Consider the following 18,563-nt stretch of genomic DNA (forward strand, 5'->3'; position numbering starts at 1 on the left):
TGGCTGGCTGGCTGGGCGTGTGTGTGGCTGGCTGGGCGTGTGTGTGGCTGGCTGGGCGTGTGCGTGGCTGGCTGGGCGTGTGTGTGGCTGGCTGGTTGTGTGTGTGTGTGTGGCTGGCTGGGCGTGTGTGTGGCTGGCTGGCTGGGCGTGTGTGTGGCTGGCTGGCTGGGCGTGTGTGTGGCTGGCTGGCTGGGCGTGTGTGTGGCTGGCTGGCTGGGCGTGTGTGTGGCTGGCTGGCTGGGCGTGTGTGTGTGGCTGGCTGGACGTGTGTGTGGCTGGCTGGCTGGGCGTGTGTGTGGCTGGCTGGACGTGTGTGTGGCTGGCTGGACGTGTGTGTGGCTGGCTGGGCGTGTGTGTGGCTGGCTGGGCGTGTGTGTGGCTGGCTGGGCGTGTGTGTGGCTGGCTGGCTGGGCGTGTGCGTGGCTGGCTGGGCGTGTGTGTGGCTGGCTGGTTGTGTGTGTGTGTGTGGCTGGCTGGGCGTGTGCGTGGCTGGCTGGGCGTGTGTGTGGCTGGCTGGTTGTGTGTGTGTGGCTGGCTGGGCGTGTGTGTGGCTGGCTGGGCGTGTGTGTGGCTGGCTGGCTGGGCGTGTGCGTGGCTGGCTGGGCGTGTGTGTGGCTGGCTTGTTGTGTGTGTGTGTGTGGCTGGCTGGGCGTGTGCGTGGCTGGCTGGGCGTGTGTGTGGCTGGCTGGTTGTGTGTGTGTGTGTGTGGCTGGCTGGGCGTGTGTGTGGCTGGCTGGCTGGGCGTGTGTGTGGCTGGCTGGGCGTGTGTGTGGCTGGCTGGTTGTGTGTGTGTGTGTGTGGCTGGCTGGACGTGTGTGTGGCTGGCTGGGCGTGTGTGTGGCTGGCTGGGCGTGTGTGTGGCTGGCTGGGCGTGTGTGTGGCTGGCTGGGCGTGTGTGTGGCTGGCTGGGCGTGTGTGTGGCTGGCTGGCTGGGCGTGTGCGTGGCTGGCTGGGCGTGTGCGTGGCTGGCTGGTTGTGTGTGTGTGTGTGGCTGGCTGGTTGTGTGTGTGTGTGTGGCTGGCTGGGCGTGTGCGTGGCTGGCTGGGCGTGTGTGTGGCTGGCTGGTTGTGTGTGTGTGGCTGGCTGGGCGTGTGTGTGGCTGGCTGGGCGTGTGTGTGGCTGGCTGGGCGTGTGTGTGGCTGGCTGGCTGGGCGTGTGCGTGGCTGGCTGGGCGTGTGCGTGGCTGGCTGGGCGTGTGCGTGGCTGGCTTGTTGTGTGTGTGTGTGTGGCTGGCTGGGCGTGTGCGTGGCTGGCTGGGCGTGTGCGTGGCTGGCTGGGCGTGTGTGTGTGGCTGGCTGGTTGTGTGTGTGTGTGTGTGGCTGGCTGGGCGTGTGTGTGGCTGGCTGGCTGGGCGTGTGCGTGGCTGGCTGGGCGTGTGTGTGGCTGGCTGGCTGGGCGTGTGTGTGGCTGGCTGGGCGTGTGTGTGGCTGGCTGGGCGTGTGTGTGGCTGGCTGGCTGGGCGTGTGCGTGGCTGGCTGGGCGTGTGTGTGGCTGGCTGGTTGTGTGTGTGTGTGTGGCTGGCTGGGCGTGTGCGTGGCTGGCTGGGCGTGTGTGTGGCTGGCTGGGCGTGTGCGTGGCTGGCTGGGCGTGTGCGTGGCTGGCTTGTTGTGTGTGTGTGTGTGGCTGGCTGGGCGTGTGCGTGGCTGGCTGGGCGTGTGCGTGGCTGGCTGGGCGTGTGCGTGGCTGGCTTGTTGTGTGTGTGTGTGTGGCTGGCTGGGCGTGTGCGTGGCTGGCTGGGCGTGTGTGTGGCTGGCTGGTTGTGTGTGTGTGTGTGGCTGGCTGGGCGTGTGTGTGGCTGGCTGGCTGGCTGGGCGTGTGCGTGGCTGGCTGGGCGTGTGTGTGGCTGGCTGGTTGTGTGTGTGTGTGTGTGGCTGGCTGGACGTGTGTGTGGCTGGCTGGGCGTGTGTGTGGCTGGCTGGGCGTGTGTGTGGCTGGCTGGCTGGCTGGGCGTGTGTGTGGCTGGCTGGGCGTGTGTGTGGCTGGCTGGGCGTGTGTGTGGCTGGCTGGCTGGGCGTGTGTGTGGCTGGCTGGGCGTGTGTGTGGCTGGCTGGTTGTGTGTGTGTGTGTGGCTGGCTGGGCGTGTGCGTGGCTGGCTGGGCGTGTGTGTGGCTGGCTGGTTGTGTGTGTGTGTGTGGCTGGCTGGGCGTGTGCGTGGCTGGCTGGGCGTGTGTGTGGCTGGCTGGTTGTGTGTGTGTGGCTGGCTGGGCGTGTGTGTGGCTGGCTGGGCGTGTGTGTGGCTGGCTGGCTGGGCGTGTGCGTGGCTGGCTGGGCGTGTGCGTGGCTGGCTTGTTGTGTGTGTGTGTGTGGCTGGCTGGGCGTGTGCGTGGCTGGCTGGGCGTGTGCGTGGCTGGCTGGGCGTGTGTGTGTGGTGGCTGGTTGTGTGTGTGTGTGTGTGGCTGGCTGGGCGTGTGTGTGGCTGGCTGGGCGTGTGCGTGGCTGGCTGGGCGTGTGTGTGTGTGTGGCTGGCTGGGCGTGTGTGTGGCTGGCTGGGCGTGTGCGTGGCTGGCTGGGCGTGTGTGTGGCTGGCTGGCTGGGCGTGTGTGTGGCTGGCTGGGCGTGTGTGTGGCTGGCTGGGCGTGTGTGTGGCTGGCTGGCTGGGCGTGTGCGTGGCTGGCTGGGCGTGTGTGTGGCTGGCTGGTTGTGTGTGTGTGTGTGGCTGGCTGGGCGTGTGCGTGGCTGGCTGGGCGTGTGCGTGGCTGGCTTGTTGTGTGTGTGTGTGTGGCTGGCTGGGCGTGTGTGTGGCTGGCTGGGCGTGTGCGTGGCTGGCTGGGCGTGTGTGTGGCTGGCTGGCTGGGCGTGTGTGTGGCTGGCTGGGCGTGTGTGTGGCTGGCTGGGCGTGTGTGTGGCTGGCTGGCTGGGCGTGTGCGTGGCTGGCTGGGCGTGTGTGTGGCTGGCTGGTTGTGTGTGTGTGTGTGGCTGGCTGGGCGTGTGCGTGGCTGGCTGGGCGTGTGTGTGGCTGGCTGGTTGTGTGTGTGTGGCTGGCTGGGCGTGTGTGTGGCTGGCTGGGCGTGTGTGTGGCTGGCTGGGCGTGTGTGTGGCTGGCTGGCTGGGCGTGTGCGTGGCTGGCTGGGCGTGTGCGTGGCTGGCTGGGCGTGTGCGTGGCTGGCTTGTTGTGTGTGTCTGGCTGGGCGTGTGCGTGGCTGGCTGGGCGTGTGCGTGGCTGGCTGGGCGTGTGCGTGGCTGGCTGGGCGTGTGCGTGGCTGGCTTGTTGTGTGTGTGTGTGTGGCTGGCTGGGCGTGTGCGTGGCTGGCTGGGCGTGTGTGTGGCTGGCTGGTTGTGTGTGTGTGTGTGTGGCTGGCTGGGCGTGTGTGTGGCTGGCTGGCTGGGCGTGTGTGTGGCTGGCAATGGCTGCTTGTATCTTTGTTATGTACCCAGTCACGTCCTGGCTGTGCCCCTCATCATGGATTTGGGAGGGAATGAGATGAGGGGGGCGGGGGGAACCGAGAATATATAAATAACATACCACCCCACCGACTGTGTGTGTGTGCGCGTGTGTGTGTGTGTGTGTGTGTGTGTATGTGTGTGTGTGTGTGTCTGGCTGCGTGTGTGTGTGTGTGTGTGTGTGTTTTCATCATTTGCCTCTGACGCAGTTGTTACTGAGTAGTCAAAGTGTTCATGTTTTCAATAAACTTGTTCAAACAGTGTGTGTTTTACATTTTCGCGCAACATAATACCTCAATTCTTACACGGTGCGGCTATTTTCACATCTAATTTGCCACACTTGGGGCTACATTGAAAAATGGGTGGCCCAGCCCTGGTCTAGATCCTAAGATATTAAGAGGGGGGAAAGAAATGGGGGGGGGGGGAGTTACAAGGGGGGGTTATGGACATTTTAATGGATTATTTCTCACTTCCGTGAGTAGCCTAGAAGGATGCAGGTTTGTGGGACTGGCTTCCAAAGCGTGGCACTGGCTTCCAAAGCGTGGGGCTGGCTTCCAAAGCGTGGCACTGGCTTCCAAAGCGTGGAGCTGGCTTCCAAAGCGTGGCGCTGGCTTCCAAAGCGTGGCGCTGGCTTCCAAAGCGTGGCGCTGGCTTCCAAAGCGTGGAGCTGGCTTCCAAAGCGTGGAGCTGGCTTCCAAAGCGTGGAGCTGGCTTCCAAAGCGTGGCACTGGCTTCCAAAGCGTGGCGCTGGCTTCCAAAGCGTGGCGCTGGCTTCCAAAGCGTGGAGCTGGCTTCCAAAGCGTGGGGCTGGCTTCCAAAGCGTGGCGCTGGCTTCCAAAGCGTGGCACTGGCTTCCAAAGCGTGGCACTGGCTTCCAACGCGGGGCACTGGCTTCCAATGCGGGGCACTGGCTTATGAGTGGGGGCTGGCTTCCAACGCGGGGCACTGGCTTCCAACACGGGGCACTGGCTTCCAACGCGGGGCACTGGCTTCCAACGCGGGGCACTGGCTTCCAACGCTGGGCTGGCTTCCAACGCGGGGCACTGGCTTCCAACGCGGGGCACTGGATTCCAACGCGGGGCACTGGATTCCAACGCGGGGCACTGGCTTCTGAGTGGGGGCTGGCTTCCAACGCGGGGCACTGGCTTCCAACGCGGGGCTGGCTTCCAACGCGGGGCACTGGCTTCCAACGCGGGGCACTGGCTTCCAACGCGGGGCACTGGATTCCAACGCGGGGCACTGGCTTCTGAGTGGGGGCTGGCTTCCAACGTGGGGCACTGGCTTCCAACGTGGGGCACTGGCTTCCAACGCGGGGCACTGGCTCCCAACGCGGGGCACTGGCTCCCAACGCGGGGCACTGGCTCCCAACGCGGGGCACTGGCTCCCAACGCGGGGCACTGGCTCCCAACGCGGGGCACTGGCTCCCAACGCGGGGCACTGGCTTCCAACGCGGGGCACTGGCTTCCAACGCGGGGCACTGGCTTCCAACGCGGGGCACTGGCTCCCAACGCGGGGCACTGGCTCCCAACGCGGGGCACTGGCTCCCAACGCGGGGCACTGGCTCCCAACGCGGGGCACTGGCTCCCAACGCGGGGCACTGGCTCCCAACGCGTGGCACTGGCTCCCAACGCGTGGCACTGGCTCCCAACGCGGGGCACTGGCTTCCAACGCGGGGCACTGGCTTCCAACGCGGGGCACTGGCTCCCAACGCATGGCACTGGCTCCCAACGCGTGGCACTGGCTCCCAACGCGTGGCACTGGCTCCCAACGCGTGGCACTGGCTCCCAACGCGTGGCACTGGCTTCAGAGTGGGGGCTGGCTTCCAACGCGGGGCACTGGCTTCCAACGCGGGGCACTGGCTTCCAACGCGGGGCACTGGCTTCCAACGTGGGGCACTGGCTCCCAACGCGTGGCACTGGCTCCCAACGCGTGGCACTGGCTTCCGAGTGGGGGCTGGCTTCCAACACGGGGCACTGGCTTTTAACGCGGGGCACTGGCTCCCAACGCGGGGCACTGGCTTCCAACGCGGGGCACTGGCTTCCAACGCGGAGCACTGGCTTCCAACGCGGGGCACTGGCTTCCAACGCGGGGCACTGGCTTCCAACGCGGGGCACTGGCTTCCAACGCGGGGCACTGGCTTCTGAGTGGGGGCACTGGCTTCCAACGCGGGGCACTGGCTTCCAACGCGGGGCACTGGCTTCCAACGCGGGGCACTGGCTTCCAACGCGGGGCACTGGCTTCCAACGCGGGGCACTGGCTTCCAACGCGGGGCACTGGCTTCCAACGCGGGGCACTGGCTTCCAACGCGGGGCACTGGCTTCCAACGCGGGGCACTGGCTTCCAACGCGGGGCACTGGCTTCCAAAGCGGGGCACTGGCTTCCAACGCGGGGCACTGGCTTCCAACGCGGGGCACTGGCTCCCAACGCGTGGCACTGGCTTCTGAGTGGGGGCTGGCTTCCAAAGCGTGGCACTGGCTTACTTCACGTAGCACTGGTTTCCAACGAGAAAGACTGACTCCCAGTGAGAGAGACAGCCCTCCAAAGACACTGCCATACAGCGCCGCCTCCTCAGTGACACGTACAGCGCCGCCTCCTCAGTGACACGTACAGCGCCCCCTCCTCAGTGACACGTACAGCGCCGCCTCCTCAGTGACACGTACAGCGCCCCCTCCTCAGTGACACGTACAGCACCGCCTCCTCAGTGACACGTACAGCGCCCCCTCCTCAGTGACACGTTCAGCGCCCCCTCCTCAGTGACATGTACAGCGCCGCCTCCTCAGTGACACGTACAGCGCCCCCTCCTCAGTGACACATACAGCGCCGCCTCCTCAGTGACACGTACAGCGCCGCCTCCTCAGTGACACGTACAGCGCCCCCTCCTCAGTGACACGTACAGCGATGCCCCCTCAGTAACACGTACAGCGCCCCCTCCTCAGTAACACGTACAGCGCCCCTCCTCAGTAACACGTACAGCGCCCCCTCCTCAGTAACACGTACAGTGCCCCCTCCTCAGTAACACGTACAGCGCCCCCTCCTCAGTAACACGTACAGCGCCCCCTCCTCAGTGACACGTACAGCGACGCCTCCTCAGCGACACGTACAGCGACGCCCCCTCAGTAACACATACAGCGCCCCCTCCTCAGTGACACGTACAGCGACGCCCCCTCAGTAACACGTACAGCGCCCCCTCCTCAGTAACACGTACAGCGCCCCCTCCTCAGTGACACGTACAGTACAGCGACGCCTCCTCAGTGACACGTACAGCGCCCCCTCCTCAGTGACACGTTCAGCGCCCCCTCCTCAGTGACACGTACAGCGCCCCCTCCTCAGTGACACGTTCAGCGCCCCCTCCTCAGTAACACGTACAGCGCCGCCTTCTCAGTGACACGTACAGCGCCCCCTCAGTGACACGTACAGCGCCCCCTCCTCAGTAACACGTACAGCGCCCCCTCCTCAGTAACACGTACAGCGCCCCCTCCTCAGTGACACGTACAGCGACGCCCCCTCAGTGACACGTACAGCGACGCCCCCTCAGTAACACGTACAGCGCCCCCTCCTCAGTAACACGTACAGCGACGCCTCCTCAGTAACACGTACAGCGCCCCCTCCTCAGTAACACGTACAGCGACGCCTCCTCAGTAACACGTACAGCGCCCCCTCCTCAGTAACACCCCAAATTTAACAGAAACCCTTTGCACAGCCCCCGTGACGCTTTCCATGCACGCAGTAACACTACTTTCATTGCTAGCAGGCTGGCTGCAGGGACACCCCGAGTGTGTCACATTGGGGAACGGGAGAATCACATATAAAAGAAAGTTACCTCGTGCTTCAAGGTCCCGGGATCTGAAAGGAAATTGGAAATGGGCATTACAGCCGGCATGGATCGGAGAGGAAGCCACGTTTGGTTTAAACACAGTACTGAACGTGTATACTAATAGCTGTAATAGGATCCGACATCCTCGGGGTTCACACCAGCCACACCCCCCTCCCGCCTGTACGCAAGACTTCCACACCTCGTTCCAACACCATCACCCACACCTCCAAGTCACATGTGTGGGATTAACCCAGCGTAACGTCACCTTAACACCGTGCAGTCTCACAGGACATTAAGGTCACGTGAAGCCGGGTTCTCCCCCGTAAAGAGCATAGCGGTAATTATAATGGCCGTTAGTGACAATGACATGCAGGCGGGATAATAACGTGGTATAGCCGCTAAAGCCCGTTAAGGTTAACGCGGGAACTTAGCGTGAGGTTAGTGAGGTCATACATAAACGTGGCGTTACTCACATCCAGGCGCTGACAGAGGGTTTGTATAGGGTCTGGGTGGGGGCGCTGTGCATCGGGCGCTATGCGGTGCTATGCATCGGGCGTGGGGCATCGGGCGCTGTGTGACACTGTGCGGGGCATCGGGCGCTGTGCGGGGCATCGGGCGCTGTGCGGGGCATCGGGCGCTGTGCGGGGCATCGGGCGCTGTGTGGCACTGTGCGGGGCATCGGGGGCTGTGTGGCACTGTGCGGGGCATCGGGGGCTGTGTGACGCTGTGCGGGGCATCGGGCGCTGTGTGACACTGTGCGGGGCATCGGGGGCTGTGTGGCACTGTGCGGGGCATCGGGGGCTGTGTGGCACTGTGCGGGGCATCGGGGGCTGTGTGGCACTGTGCGGGGCATCGGGGGCTGTGTGGCACTGTGCGGGGCATCGGGGGCTGTGTGACACTGTGCGGGGCATCGGGCGCTGTGTGGCACTGTGCGGGGCATCGGGGGCTGTGTGACACTGTGCGGGGCATCGGGGGCTGTGTGGCACTGTGCGGGGCATCGGGGGCTGTGTGGCACTGTGCGGGGCATCGGGGGCTGTGTGGCAGTGTGCGGGGCATCGGGGGCTGTGTGACACTGTGCGGGGCATCGGGCGCTGTGTGACACTGTGCGGGGCATCGGGCGCTGTGTGACACTGTGCGGGGCATCGGGCGCTGTGTGGCACTGTGCGGGGCATCGGGGGCTGTGTGACACTGTGCGGGGCATCGGGGGCTGTGTGACACTGTGCGGGGCATCGGGGGCTGTGTGACACTGTGCGGGGCATCGGGGGCTGTGTGGCACTGTGCGGGGCATCGGGGGCTGTGTGGCACTGTGCGGGGCATCGGGGGCTGTGTGACACTGTGCGGGGCATCGGGCGCTGTGTGGCACTGTGCGGGGCATCGGGGGCTGTGTGACACTGTGCGGGGCATCGGGGGCTGTGTGACACTGTGCGGGGCATCGGGGGCTGTGTGACACTGTGCGGGGCATCGGGCGCTGTGTGACACTGTGCGGGGCATCGGGGGCTGTGTGACACTGTGCGGGGCATCGGGGGCTGTGTGACACTGTGCGGGGCATCGGGGGCTGTGTGACACTGTGCGGGGCATCGGGGGCTGTGTGACACTGTGCGGGGCATCGGGCGCTGTGTGACACTGTGCGGGGCATCGGGGGCTGTGTGACACTGTGCGGGGCATCGGGGGCTGTGTGACACTGTGCGGGGCATCGGGGGCTGTGTGACACTGTGCGGGGCATCGGGCGCTGTGTGGCACTGTGCGGGGCATCGGGGCTGTGTGACACTGTGCGGGGCATCGGGCGCTGTGTGGCACTGTGCGGGGCATCGGGGGCTGTGTGGCACTGTGCGGGGCATCGGGGGCTGTGTGGCACTGTGCGGGGCATCGGGGGCTGTGTGACACTGTGCGGGGCATCGGGCGCTGTGTGACACTGTGCGGGGCATCGGGCGCTGTGTGGCGCTGTGCGGGGCATCGGGCGCTGTGTGACACTGTGCGGGGCATCGGGGGCTGTGTGGCACTGTGCGGGGCATCGGGGGCTGTGTGACACTGTGCGGGGCATCGGGGGCTGTGTGACACTGTGCGGGGCATCGGGGGCTGTGTGACACTGTGCGGGGCATCGGGGGCTGTGTGGCACTGTGCGGGGCATCGGGCGCTGTGTGGCACTGTGCGGGGCATCGGGGGCTGTGTGACACTGTGCGGGGCATCGGGCGCTGTGTGACACTGTGCGGGGCATCGGGCGCTGTGTGGCGCTGTGCGGGGCATCGGGGGCTGTGTGGCACTGTGCGGGGCATCGGGGGCTGTGTGGCACTGTGCGGGGCATCCGGCGCTGTGTGGCACTGTGCGGGGCATCGGGCGCTGTGTGGCACTGTGCGGGGCATCGGGCGCTGTGTGGCGCTGTGCGGGGCATCGGGGGCTGTGTGGCACTGTGCGGGGCATCGGGCGCTGTGTGACACTGTGCGGGGCATCGGGGTCTGTGTGACACTGTGCGGGGCATCGGGCGCTGTGTGACACTGTGCGGGGCATCGGGGGCTGTGTGACACTGTGCGGGGCATCGGGGGCTGTGTGACACTGTGCGGGGCATCGGGGGCTGTGTGACACTGTGCGGGGCATCGGGGGCTGTGTGACACTGTGCGGGGCATCGGGCGCTGTGTGACACTGTGCGGGGCATCGGGGGCTGTGTGGCACTGTGCGGGGCATCGGGGGCTGTGTGACGCTGTGCGGGGCATCGGGGGCTGTGTGACACTGTGCGGGGCATCGGGCGCTGTGTGACACTGTGCGGGGCATCGGGGGCTGTGTGACACTGTGCGGGGCATCGGGGGCTGTGCGGGGCATCGGGGGCTGTGTGGCACTGTGCGGGGCATCGGGCGCTGTGTGACACTGTGCGGGGCATCGGGCGCTGTGTGGCACTGTGCGGGGCATCGGGCGCTGTGTGGCACTGTGCGGGGCATCGGGGGCTGTGTGACACTGTGCGGGGCATCGGGGGCTGTGTGGCACTGTGCGGGGCATCGGGCGCTGTGTGACGCTGTGCGGGGCATCGGGGGCTGTGTGACACTGTGCGGGGCATCGGGGGCTGTGCGGGGCATCGGGCGCTGTGTGACACTGTGCGGGGCATCGGGGGCTGTGTGACACTGTGCGGGGCATCGGGGGCTGTGTGACACTGTGCGGGGCATCGGGGGCTGTGCGGGGCATCGGGCGCTGTGTGACACTGTGCGGGGCATCGGGGGCTGTGTGGCGCTGTGCGGGGCATCGGGGGCTGTGTGACACTGTGCGGAGCATCGGGGGCTGTGTGACACTGTGCGGGGCATCGGGGGCTGTGTGACACTGTGCGGGGCATCGGGGGCTGTGTGACACTGTGCGGGGCATCGGGCGCTGTGTGGCACTGTGCGGGGCATCGGGGGCTGTGTGACACTGTGCGGGGCATCGGGGGCTGTGTGACACTGTGCGGGGCATCGGGGGCTGTGTGGCGCTGTGCGGGGCATCGGGGGCTGTGTGACACTGTGCGGGGCATCGGGCGCTGTGTGGCACTGTGCGGGGCATCGGGGGCTGTGTGACACTGTGCGGGGCATCGGGCGCTGTGCGGGGCATCGGGGGCTGTGTGACACTGTGCGGGGCATCGGGCGCTGTGTGGCACTGTGCGGGGCATCGGGCGCTGTGTGACACTGTGCGGGGCATCGGGCGCTGTGTGACGCTGTGCGGGGCATCGGGGGCTGTGTGGCGCTGTGCGGGGCATCGGGCGCTGTGTGGCACTGTGCGGGGCATCGGGGGCTGTGTGACACTGTGCGGGGCATCGGGCGCTGTGTGACACTGTGCGGGGCATCGGGGGCTGTGTGACACTGTGCGGGGCATCGGGGGCTGTGTGACACTGTGCGGGGCATCGGGGGCTGTGTGACACTGTGCGGGGCATCGGGGGCTGTGTGACACTGTGCGGGGCATCGGGGGCTGTGCGGGGCATCGGGCGCTGTGTGACACTGTGCGGGGCATCGGGGGCTGTGTGACACTGTGCGGGGCATCGGGGGCTGTGTGACACTGTGCGGGGCATCGGGGGCTGTGCGGGGCATCGGGCGCTGTGTGACACTGTGCGGGGCATCGGGGGCTGTGTGACACTGTGCGGGGCATCGGGGGCTGTGTGACACTGTGCGGGGCATCGGGCGCTGTGTGACACTGTGCGGGGCATCGGGCGCTGTGTGACACTGTGCGGGGCATCGGGGGCTGTGTGACACTGTGCGGGGCATCGGGCGCTGTGTGACACTGTGCGGGGCATCGGGGGCTGTGTGACACTGTGCGGGGCATCGGGGGCTGTGTGGCACTGTGCGGGGCATCGGGCGCTGTGCGGGGCATCGGGCGCTGTGTGACACTGTGCGGGGCATCGGGCGCTGTGTGACACTGTGCGGGGCATCGGGGGCTGTGTGACACTGTGCGGGGCATCGGGGGCTGTGTGACACTGTGCGGGGCATCGGGGGCTGTGCGGGGCATCGGGCGCTGTGTGACACTGTGCGGGGCATCGGGCGCTGTGTGACACTGTGCGGGGCATCGGGCGCTGTGTGACACTGTGCGGGGCATCGGGGGCTGTGTGACACTGTGCGGGGCATCGGGCGCTGTGTGACGCTGTGCGGGGCATCGGGGGCTGTGTGACACTGTGCGGGGCATCGGGGGCTGTGTGGCGCTGTGCGGGGCATCGGGGGCTGTGTGACACTGTGCGGGGCATCGGGCGCTGTGTGACACTGTGCGGGGCATCGGGCGCTGTGTGACGCTGTGCGGGGCATCGGGGGCTGTGTGGCGCTGTGCGGGGCATCGGGCGCTGTGTGGCACTGTGCGGGGCATCGGGGGCTGTGTGACACTGTGCGGGGCATCGGGCGCTGTGTGACACTGTGCGGGGCATCGGGGGCTGTGTGACACTGTGCGGGGCATCGGGGGCTGTGTGACACTGTGCGGGGCATCGGGGGCTGTGTGACACTGTGCGGGGCATCGGGGGCTGTGTGACACTGTGCGGGGCATCGGGGGCTGTGCGGGGCATCGGGCGCTGTGTGACACTGTGCGGGGCATCGGGGGCTGTGTGACACTGTGCGGGGCATCGGGGGCTGTGTGACACTGTGCGGGGCATCGGGGGCTGTGCGGGGCATCGGGCGCTGTGTGACACTGTGCGGGGCATCGGGCGCTGTGTGACACTGTGCGGGGCATCGGGCGCTGTGTGGCACTGTGCGGGGCATCGGGGGCTGTGTGACACTGTGCGGGGCATCGGGCGCTGTGTGACACTGTGCGGGGCATCGGGCGCTGTGTGACACTGTGCGGGGCATCGGGGGCTGTGTGACACTGTGCGGGGCATCGGGCGCTGTGTGACACTGTGCGGGGCATCGGGGGCTGTGTGACACTGTGCGGGGCATCGGGCGCTGTGTGACACTGTGCGGGGCATCGGGGGCTGTGTGACACTGTGCGGGGCATCGGGGGCTGTGTGACACTGTGCGGGGCATCGGGGGCTGTGTGACACTGTGCGGGGCATCGGGGGCTGTGTGACACTGTGCGGGGCATCGGGGGCTGTGTGACACTGTGCGGGGCATCGGGGGCTGTGTGGCGCTGTGCGGGGCATCGGGCGCTGTGTGACACTGTGCGGGGCATCGGGCGCTGTGCGGGGCATCGGGCGCTGTGTGACACTGTGCGGGGCATCGGGCGCTGTGCGGGGCATCGGGCGCTGTGTGACACTGTGCGGGGCATCGGGCGCTGTGTGACACTGTGCGGGGCATCGGGGGCTGTGTGACACTGTGCGGGGCATCGGGCGCTGTGTGACACTGTGCGGGGCATCGGGGGCTGTGTGACACTGTGCGGGGCATCGGGCGCTGTGTGACACTGTGCGGGGCATCGGGCGCTGTGTGACACTGTGCGGGGCATCGGGGGCTGTGTGACACTGTGCGGGGCATCGGGGGCTGTGTGACACTGTGCGGGGCATCGGGCGCTGTGCGGGGCATCGGGCGCTGTGTGACACTGTGCGGGGCATCGGGCGCTGTGTGACACTGTGCGGGGCATCGGGGGCTGTGTGACACTGTGCGGGGCATCGGGCGCTGTGTGACACTGTGCGGGGCATCGGGGGCTGTGTGACACTGTGCGGGGCATCGGGCGCTGTGTGACACTGTGCGGGGCATCGGGCGCTGTGTGACACTGTGCGGGGCATCGGGCGCTGTGTGACACTGTGCGGGGCATCGGGGGCTGTGTGACACTGCGGGGCATCGGGGGCTGTGTGACACTGTGCGGGGCATCGGGCGCTGTGTGACACTGTCCGGGGCATCGGGCGCTGTGTGGCACTGTGCGGGGCATCGGGCGCTGTGTGGCACTGTGCGGGGCATCGGGCGCTGTGTGACACTGTGCGGGGCATCGGGCGCTGTGTGGCACTGTGCGGGGCATCGGGGGCTGTGTGACACTGTGCGGGGCATCGGGCGCTGTGCGGGGCATCGGGCGCTGTGCGGGGCATCGGGCGCTGTGTGACACTGTGCGGGGCATCGGGCGCTGTGTGGCACTGTGCGGGGCATCGGGGGCTGTGTGACGCTGTGCGGGGCATCGGGGGCTGTGTGGCACTGTGCGGGGCATCGGGCGCTGTGTGACACTGTGCGGGGCATCGGGGGCTGTGTGACACTGTGCGGGGCATCGGGGGCTGTGTGACACTGTGCGGGGCATCGGACGCTGTGTGGCACTGTGCGGGGCATCGGGGGCTGTGTGACACTGTGCGGGGCATCGGGGGCTGTGTGACACTGTGCGGGGCATCGGGCGCTGTGTGACACTGTGCGGGGCATCGGGGGCTGTGTGACACTGTGCGGGGCATCGGGCGCTGTGTGGCACTGTGCGGGGCATCGGGGGCTGTGTGGCACTGTGCGGGGCATCGGGCGCTGTGTGGCACTGTGCGGGGCATCGGGGGCTGTGTGACACTGTGCGGGGCATCGGGCGCTGTGTGGCACTGTGCGGGGCATCGGGGGCTGTGTGACACTGTGCGGGGCATCGGGCGCTGTGCGGGGCATCGGGCGCTGTGCGGGGCATCGGGCGCTGTGTGACACTGTGCGGGGCATCGGGGGCTGTGTGACACTGTGCGGGGCATCGGGGGCTGTGTGACACTGTGCGGGGCATCGGGCGCTGTGTGGCACTGCGCGGGGCATCGGGCGCTGTGTGACACTGTGCGGGGCATCGGGGGCTGTGTGACACTGTGCGGGGCATCGGGCGCTGTGTGACACTGTGCGGGGCATCGGGGGCTGTGTGACACTGTGCGGGGCATCGGGGGCTGTGTGGCACTGTGCGGGGCATCGGGCGCTGTGTGACACTGTGCGGGGCATCGGGCGCTGTGTGGCACTGTGCGGGGCATCGGGGGCTGTGTGACACTGTGCGGGGCATCGGGGGCTGTGTGACACTGTGCGGGGCATCGGGGGCTGTGTGACACTGTGCGGGGCATCGGGGGCTGTGTGACACTGTGCGGGGCATCGGGGGCTGTGTGACACTGTGCGGGGCATCGGGGGCTGTGTGACACTGTGCGGGGCATCGGGGGCTGTGTGGCACTGTGCGGGGCATCGGGCGCTGTGTGACACTGTGCGGGGCATCGGGGGCTGTGTGACACTGTGCGGGGCATCGGGCGCTGTGTGACACTGTGCGGGGCATCGGGCGCTGTGTGGCACTGTGCGGGGCATCGGGCGCTGTGTGACACTGTGCGGGGCATCGGGGGCTGTGTGACACTGTGCGGGGCATCGGGGGCTGTGTGACACTGTGCGGGGCATCGGGGGCTGTGTGACACTGTGCGGGGCATCGGGGGCTGTGTGACACTGTGCGGGGCATCGGGCGCTGTGTGACACTGCGCGGGGCATCGGGGGCTGTGTGACACTGTGCGGGGCATCGGGGGCTGTGTGACACTGTGCGGGGCATCGGGGGCTGTGTGACACTGTGCGGGTCATCGGGGGCTGTGTGACACTGTGCGGGGCATCGGGGGCTGTGTGACACTGTGCGGGGCATCGGGGGCTGTGTGACACTGTGCGGGGCATCGGGCGCTGTGTGACACTGTGCGGGGCATCGGGCGCTGTGTGACACTGTGCGGGGCATCGGGCGCTGTGTGGCACTGTGCGGGGCATCGGGCGCTGTGTGACACTGTGCGGGGCATCGGGCGCTGTGTGGCACTGTGCGGGGCATCGGGCGCTGTGTGACACTGTGCGGGGCATCGGGCGCTGTGTGGCACTGTGCGGGGCATCGGGGGCTGTGCGGGGCATCGGGGGCTGTGTGGCACTGTGCGGGGCATCGGGGGCTGTGTGACACTGTGCGGGGCATCGGGGGCTGTGTGACACTGTGCGGGGCATCGGGCGCTGTGTGACACTGTGCGGGGCATCGGGCGCTGTGTGACACTGTGCGGGGCATCGGGGGCTGTGTGACACTGTGCGGGGCATCGGGCGCTGTGTGACACTGTGCGGGGCATCGGGCGCTGTGTGGCACTGTGCGGGGCATCGGGCGCTGTGTGACACTGTGCGGGGCATCGGGCGCTGTGTGACACTGTGCGGGGCATCGGGGGCTGTGTGACACTGTGCGGGGCATCGGGGGCTGTGTGACACTGTGCGGGGCATCGGGGGCTGTGTGACACTGTGCGGGGCATCGGGGGCTGTGTGACACTGTGCGGGTCATCGGGGGCTGTGTGACACTGTGCGGGGCATCGGGGGCTGTGTGACACTGTGCGGGGCATCGGGGGCTGTGTGACACTGTGCGGGGCATCGGGGGCTGTGTGACACTGTGCGGGGCATCGGGGGCTGTGTGACACTGTGCGGGGCATCGGGGGCTGTGTGACACTGTGCGGGGCATCGGGCGCTGTGTGACACTGTGCGGGGCATCGGGGGCTGTGTGACACTGTGCGGGGCATCGGGCGCTGTGTGACACTGTGCGGGGCATCGGGGGCTGTGTGGCACTGTGCGGGGCATCGGGCGCTGTGTGGCACTGTGCGGGGCATCGGGGGCTGTGTGACACTGTGCGGGGCATCGGGGGCTGTGTGACACTGTGCGGGCATCGGGGGCTGTGTGACACTGTGCGGGGCATCGGGGGCTGTGTGACACTGTGCGGGGCATCGGGCGCTGTGTGACACTGTGCGGGGCATCGGGCGCTGTGTGACACTGTGCGGGGCATCGGGGGCTGTGTGACACTGTGCGGGGCATCGGACGCTGTGTGACACAGTGCGGGCATCGGGGGCTGTGTGGCACTGTGCGGGGCATCGGACGCTGTGTGGCACTGTGCGGGGCATCGGGGGCTGTGTGACACTGTGCGGGGCATCGGGCGCTGTGTGGCACTGTGCGGGGCATCGGGGGCTGTGTGGCACTGTGCGGGGCATCGGGCGCTGTGTGGCACTGTGCGGGGCATCGGGGGCTGTGTGACACTGTGCGGGGCATCGGGCGCTGTGTGACACTGTGCGGGGCATCGGGCGCTGTGTGGCACTGTGCGGGGCATCGGGGGCTGTGTGACACTGTGCGGGGCATCGGGCGCTGTGCGGGGCATCGGGCGCTGTGCGGGGCATCGGGCGCTGTGTGACACTGTGCGGGGCATCGGGGGCTGTGTGACACTGTGCGGGGCATCGGGCGCTGTGTGGCACTGCGCGGGGCATCGGGCGCTGTGTGGCACTGTGCGGGGCATCGGGCGCTGTGTGACACTGTGCGGGGCATCGGGCGCTGTGTGACACTGTGCGGGGCATCGGGGGCTGTGTGACACTGTGCGGGGCATCGGGGGCTGTGTGACACTGTGCGGGGCATCGGGGGCTGTGTGACACTGTGCGGGGCATCGGGGGCTGTGTGACACTGTGCGGGGCATCGGGGGCTGTGTGACACTGTGCGGGGCATCGGGGGCTGTGTGACACTGTGCGGGGCATCGGGGGCTGTGTGACACTGTGCGGGGCATCGGGCGCTGTGTGACACTGTGCGGGGCATCGGGCGCTGTGTGACACTGTGCGGGGCATCGGGTGCTGTGTGGCACTGTGCGGGGCATCGGGGGCTGTGTGACACTGTGCGGGGCATCGGGCGCTGTGTGACACTGTGCGGGGCATCGGGGGCTGTGTGACACTGTGCGGGGCATCGGGCGCTGTGTGACACTGTGCGGGGCATCGGGCGCTGTGTGGCACTGTGCGGGGCATCGGGCGCTGTGCGGGGCATCGGGGGCTGTGTGACACTGTGCGGGGCATCGGGGGCTGTGTGACACTGTGCGGGGCATCGGGGGCTGTGTGACACTGTGCGGGGCATCGGGGGCTGTGTGACACTGTGCGGGGCATCGGGGGCTGTGTGACACTGTGCGGGTCATCGGGGGCTGTGTGACACTGTGCGGGGCATCGGGGGCTGTGTGACACTGTGCGGGGCATCGGGGGCTGTGTGACACTGTGCGGGGCATCGGGCGCTGTGTGACACTGTGCGGGGCATCGGGCGCTGTGTGACACTGTGCGGGGCATCGGGCGCTGTGTGGCACTGTGCGGGGCATCGGGCGCTGTGTGACACTGTGCGGGGCATCGGGCGCTGTGTGGCACTGTGCGGGGCATCGGGCGCTGTGTGACACTGTGCGGGGCATCGGGCGCTGTGTGGCACTGTGCGGGGCATCGGGGGCTGTGCGGGGCATCGGGGGCTGTGTGGCACTGTGCGGGGCATCGGGGGCTGTGTGACACTGTGCGGGGCATCGGGGGCTGTGTGACACTGTGCGGGGCATCGGGCGCTGTGTGACACTGTGCGGGGCATCGGGCGCTGTGTGACACTGTGCGGGGCATCGGGGGCTGTGTGACACTGTGCGGGGCATCGGGCGCTGTGTGACACTGTGCGGGGCATCGGGCGCTGTGTGGCACTGTGCGGGGCATCGGGCGCTGTGTGACACTGTGCGGGGCATCGGGCGCTGTGTGACACTGTGCGGGGCATCGGGGGCTGTGTGACACTGTGCGGGGCATCGGGGGCTGTGTGACACTGTGCGGGGCATCGGGGGCTGTGTGACACTGTGCGGGGCATCGGGGGCTGTGTGACACTGTGCGGGTCATCGGGGGCTGTGTGACACTGTGCGGGGCATCGGGGGCTGTGTGACACTGTGCGGGGCATCGGGGGCTGTGTGACACTGTGCGGGGCATCGGGCGCTGTGTGACACTGTGCGGGGCATCGGGGGCTGTGTGGCACTGTGCGGGGCATCGGGCGCTGTGTGGCACTGTGCGGGGCATCGGGGGCTGTGTGACACTGTGCGGGGCATCGGGGGCTGTGTGACACTGTGCGGGGCATCGGACGCTGTGTGACACAGTGCGGGCATCGGGGGCTGTGTGGCACTGTGCGGGGCATCGGGCGCTGTGTGACACTGTGCGGGGCATCGGGGGCTGTGTGACACTGTGCGGGGCATCGGGCGCTGTGTGACACTGTGCGGGGCATCGGGGGCTGTG

The 18,563-nt window shown here is 67.8% G+C and overlaps 1 protein-coding gene across 2 annotated transcripts in view; it reads right to left on the reverse strand.

The window, feature by feature from the left end:
• Positions 1–18,563, reverse strand: part of VAV3 (vav guanine nucleotide exchange factor 3) — a 229,582-nt gene that overhangs the window by 101,234 nt on the left and 109,785 nt on the right. For both annotated transcript variants that reach the window (XM_075617032.1, XM_075617033.1), the window contains exon 19: positions 7,202–7,224. In XM_075617032.1, the coding sequence (XP_075473147.1) occupies positions 7,202–7,224 (23 nt within the window). The remainder of the gene's footprint in view (positions 1–7,201; positions 7,225–18,563) is intronic.

This window comes from Ascaphus truei, chromosome 10 (assembly GCF_040206685.1).
Source record: "Ascaphus truei isolate aAscTru1 chromosome 10, aAscTru1.hap1, whole genome shotgun sequence".
NCBI classification, from domain to species: Eukaryota; Metazoa; Chordata; class Amphibia; order Anura; family Ascaphidae; genus Ascaphus; species Ascaphus truei.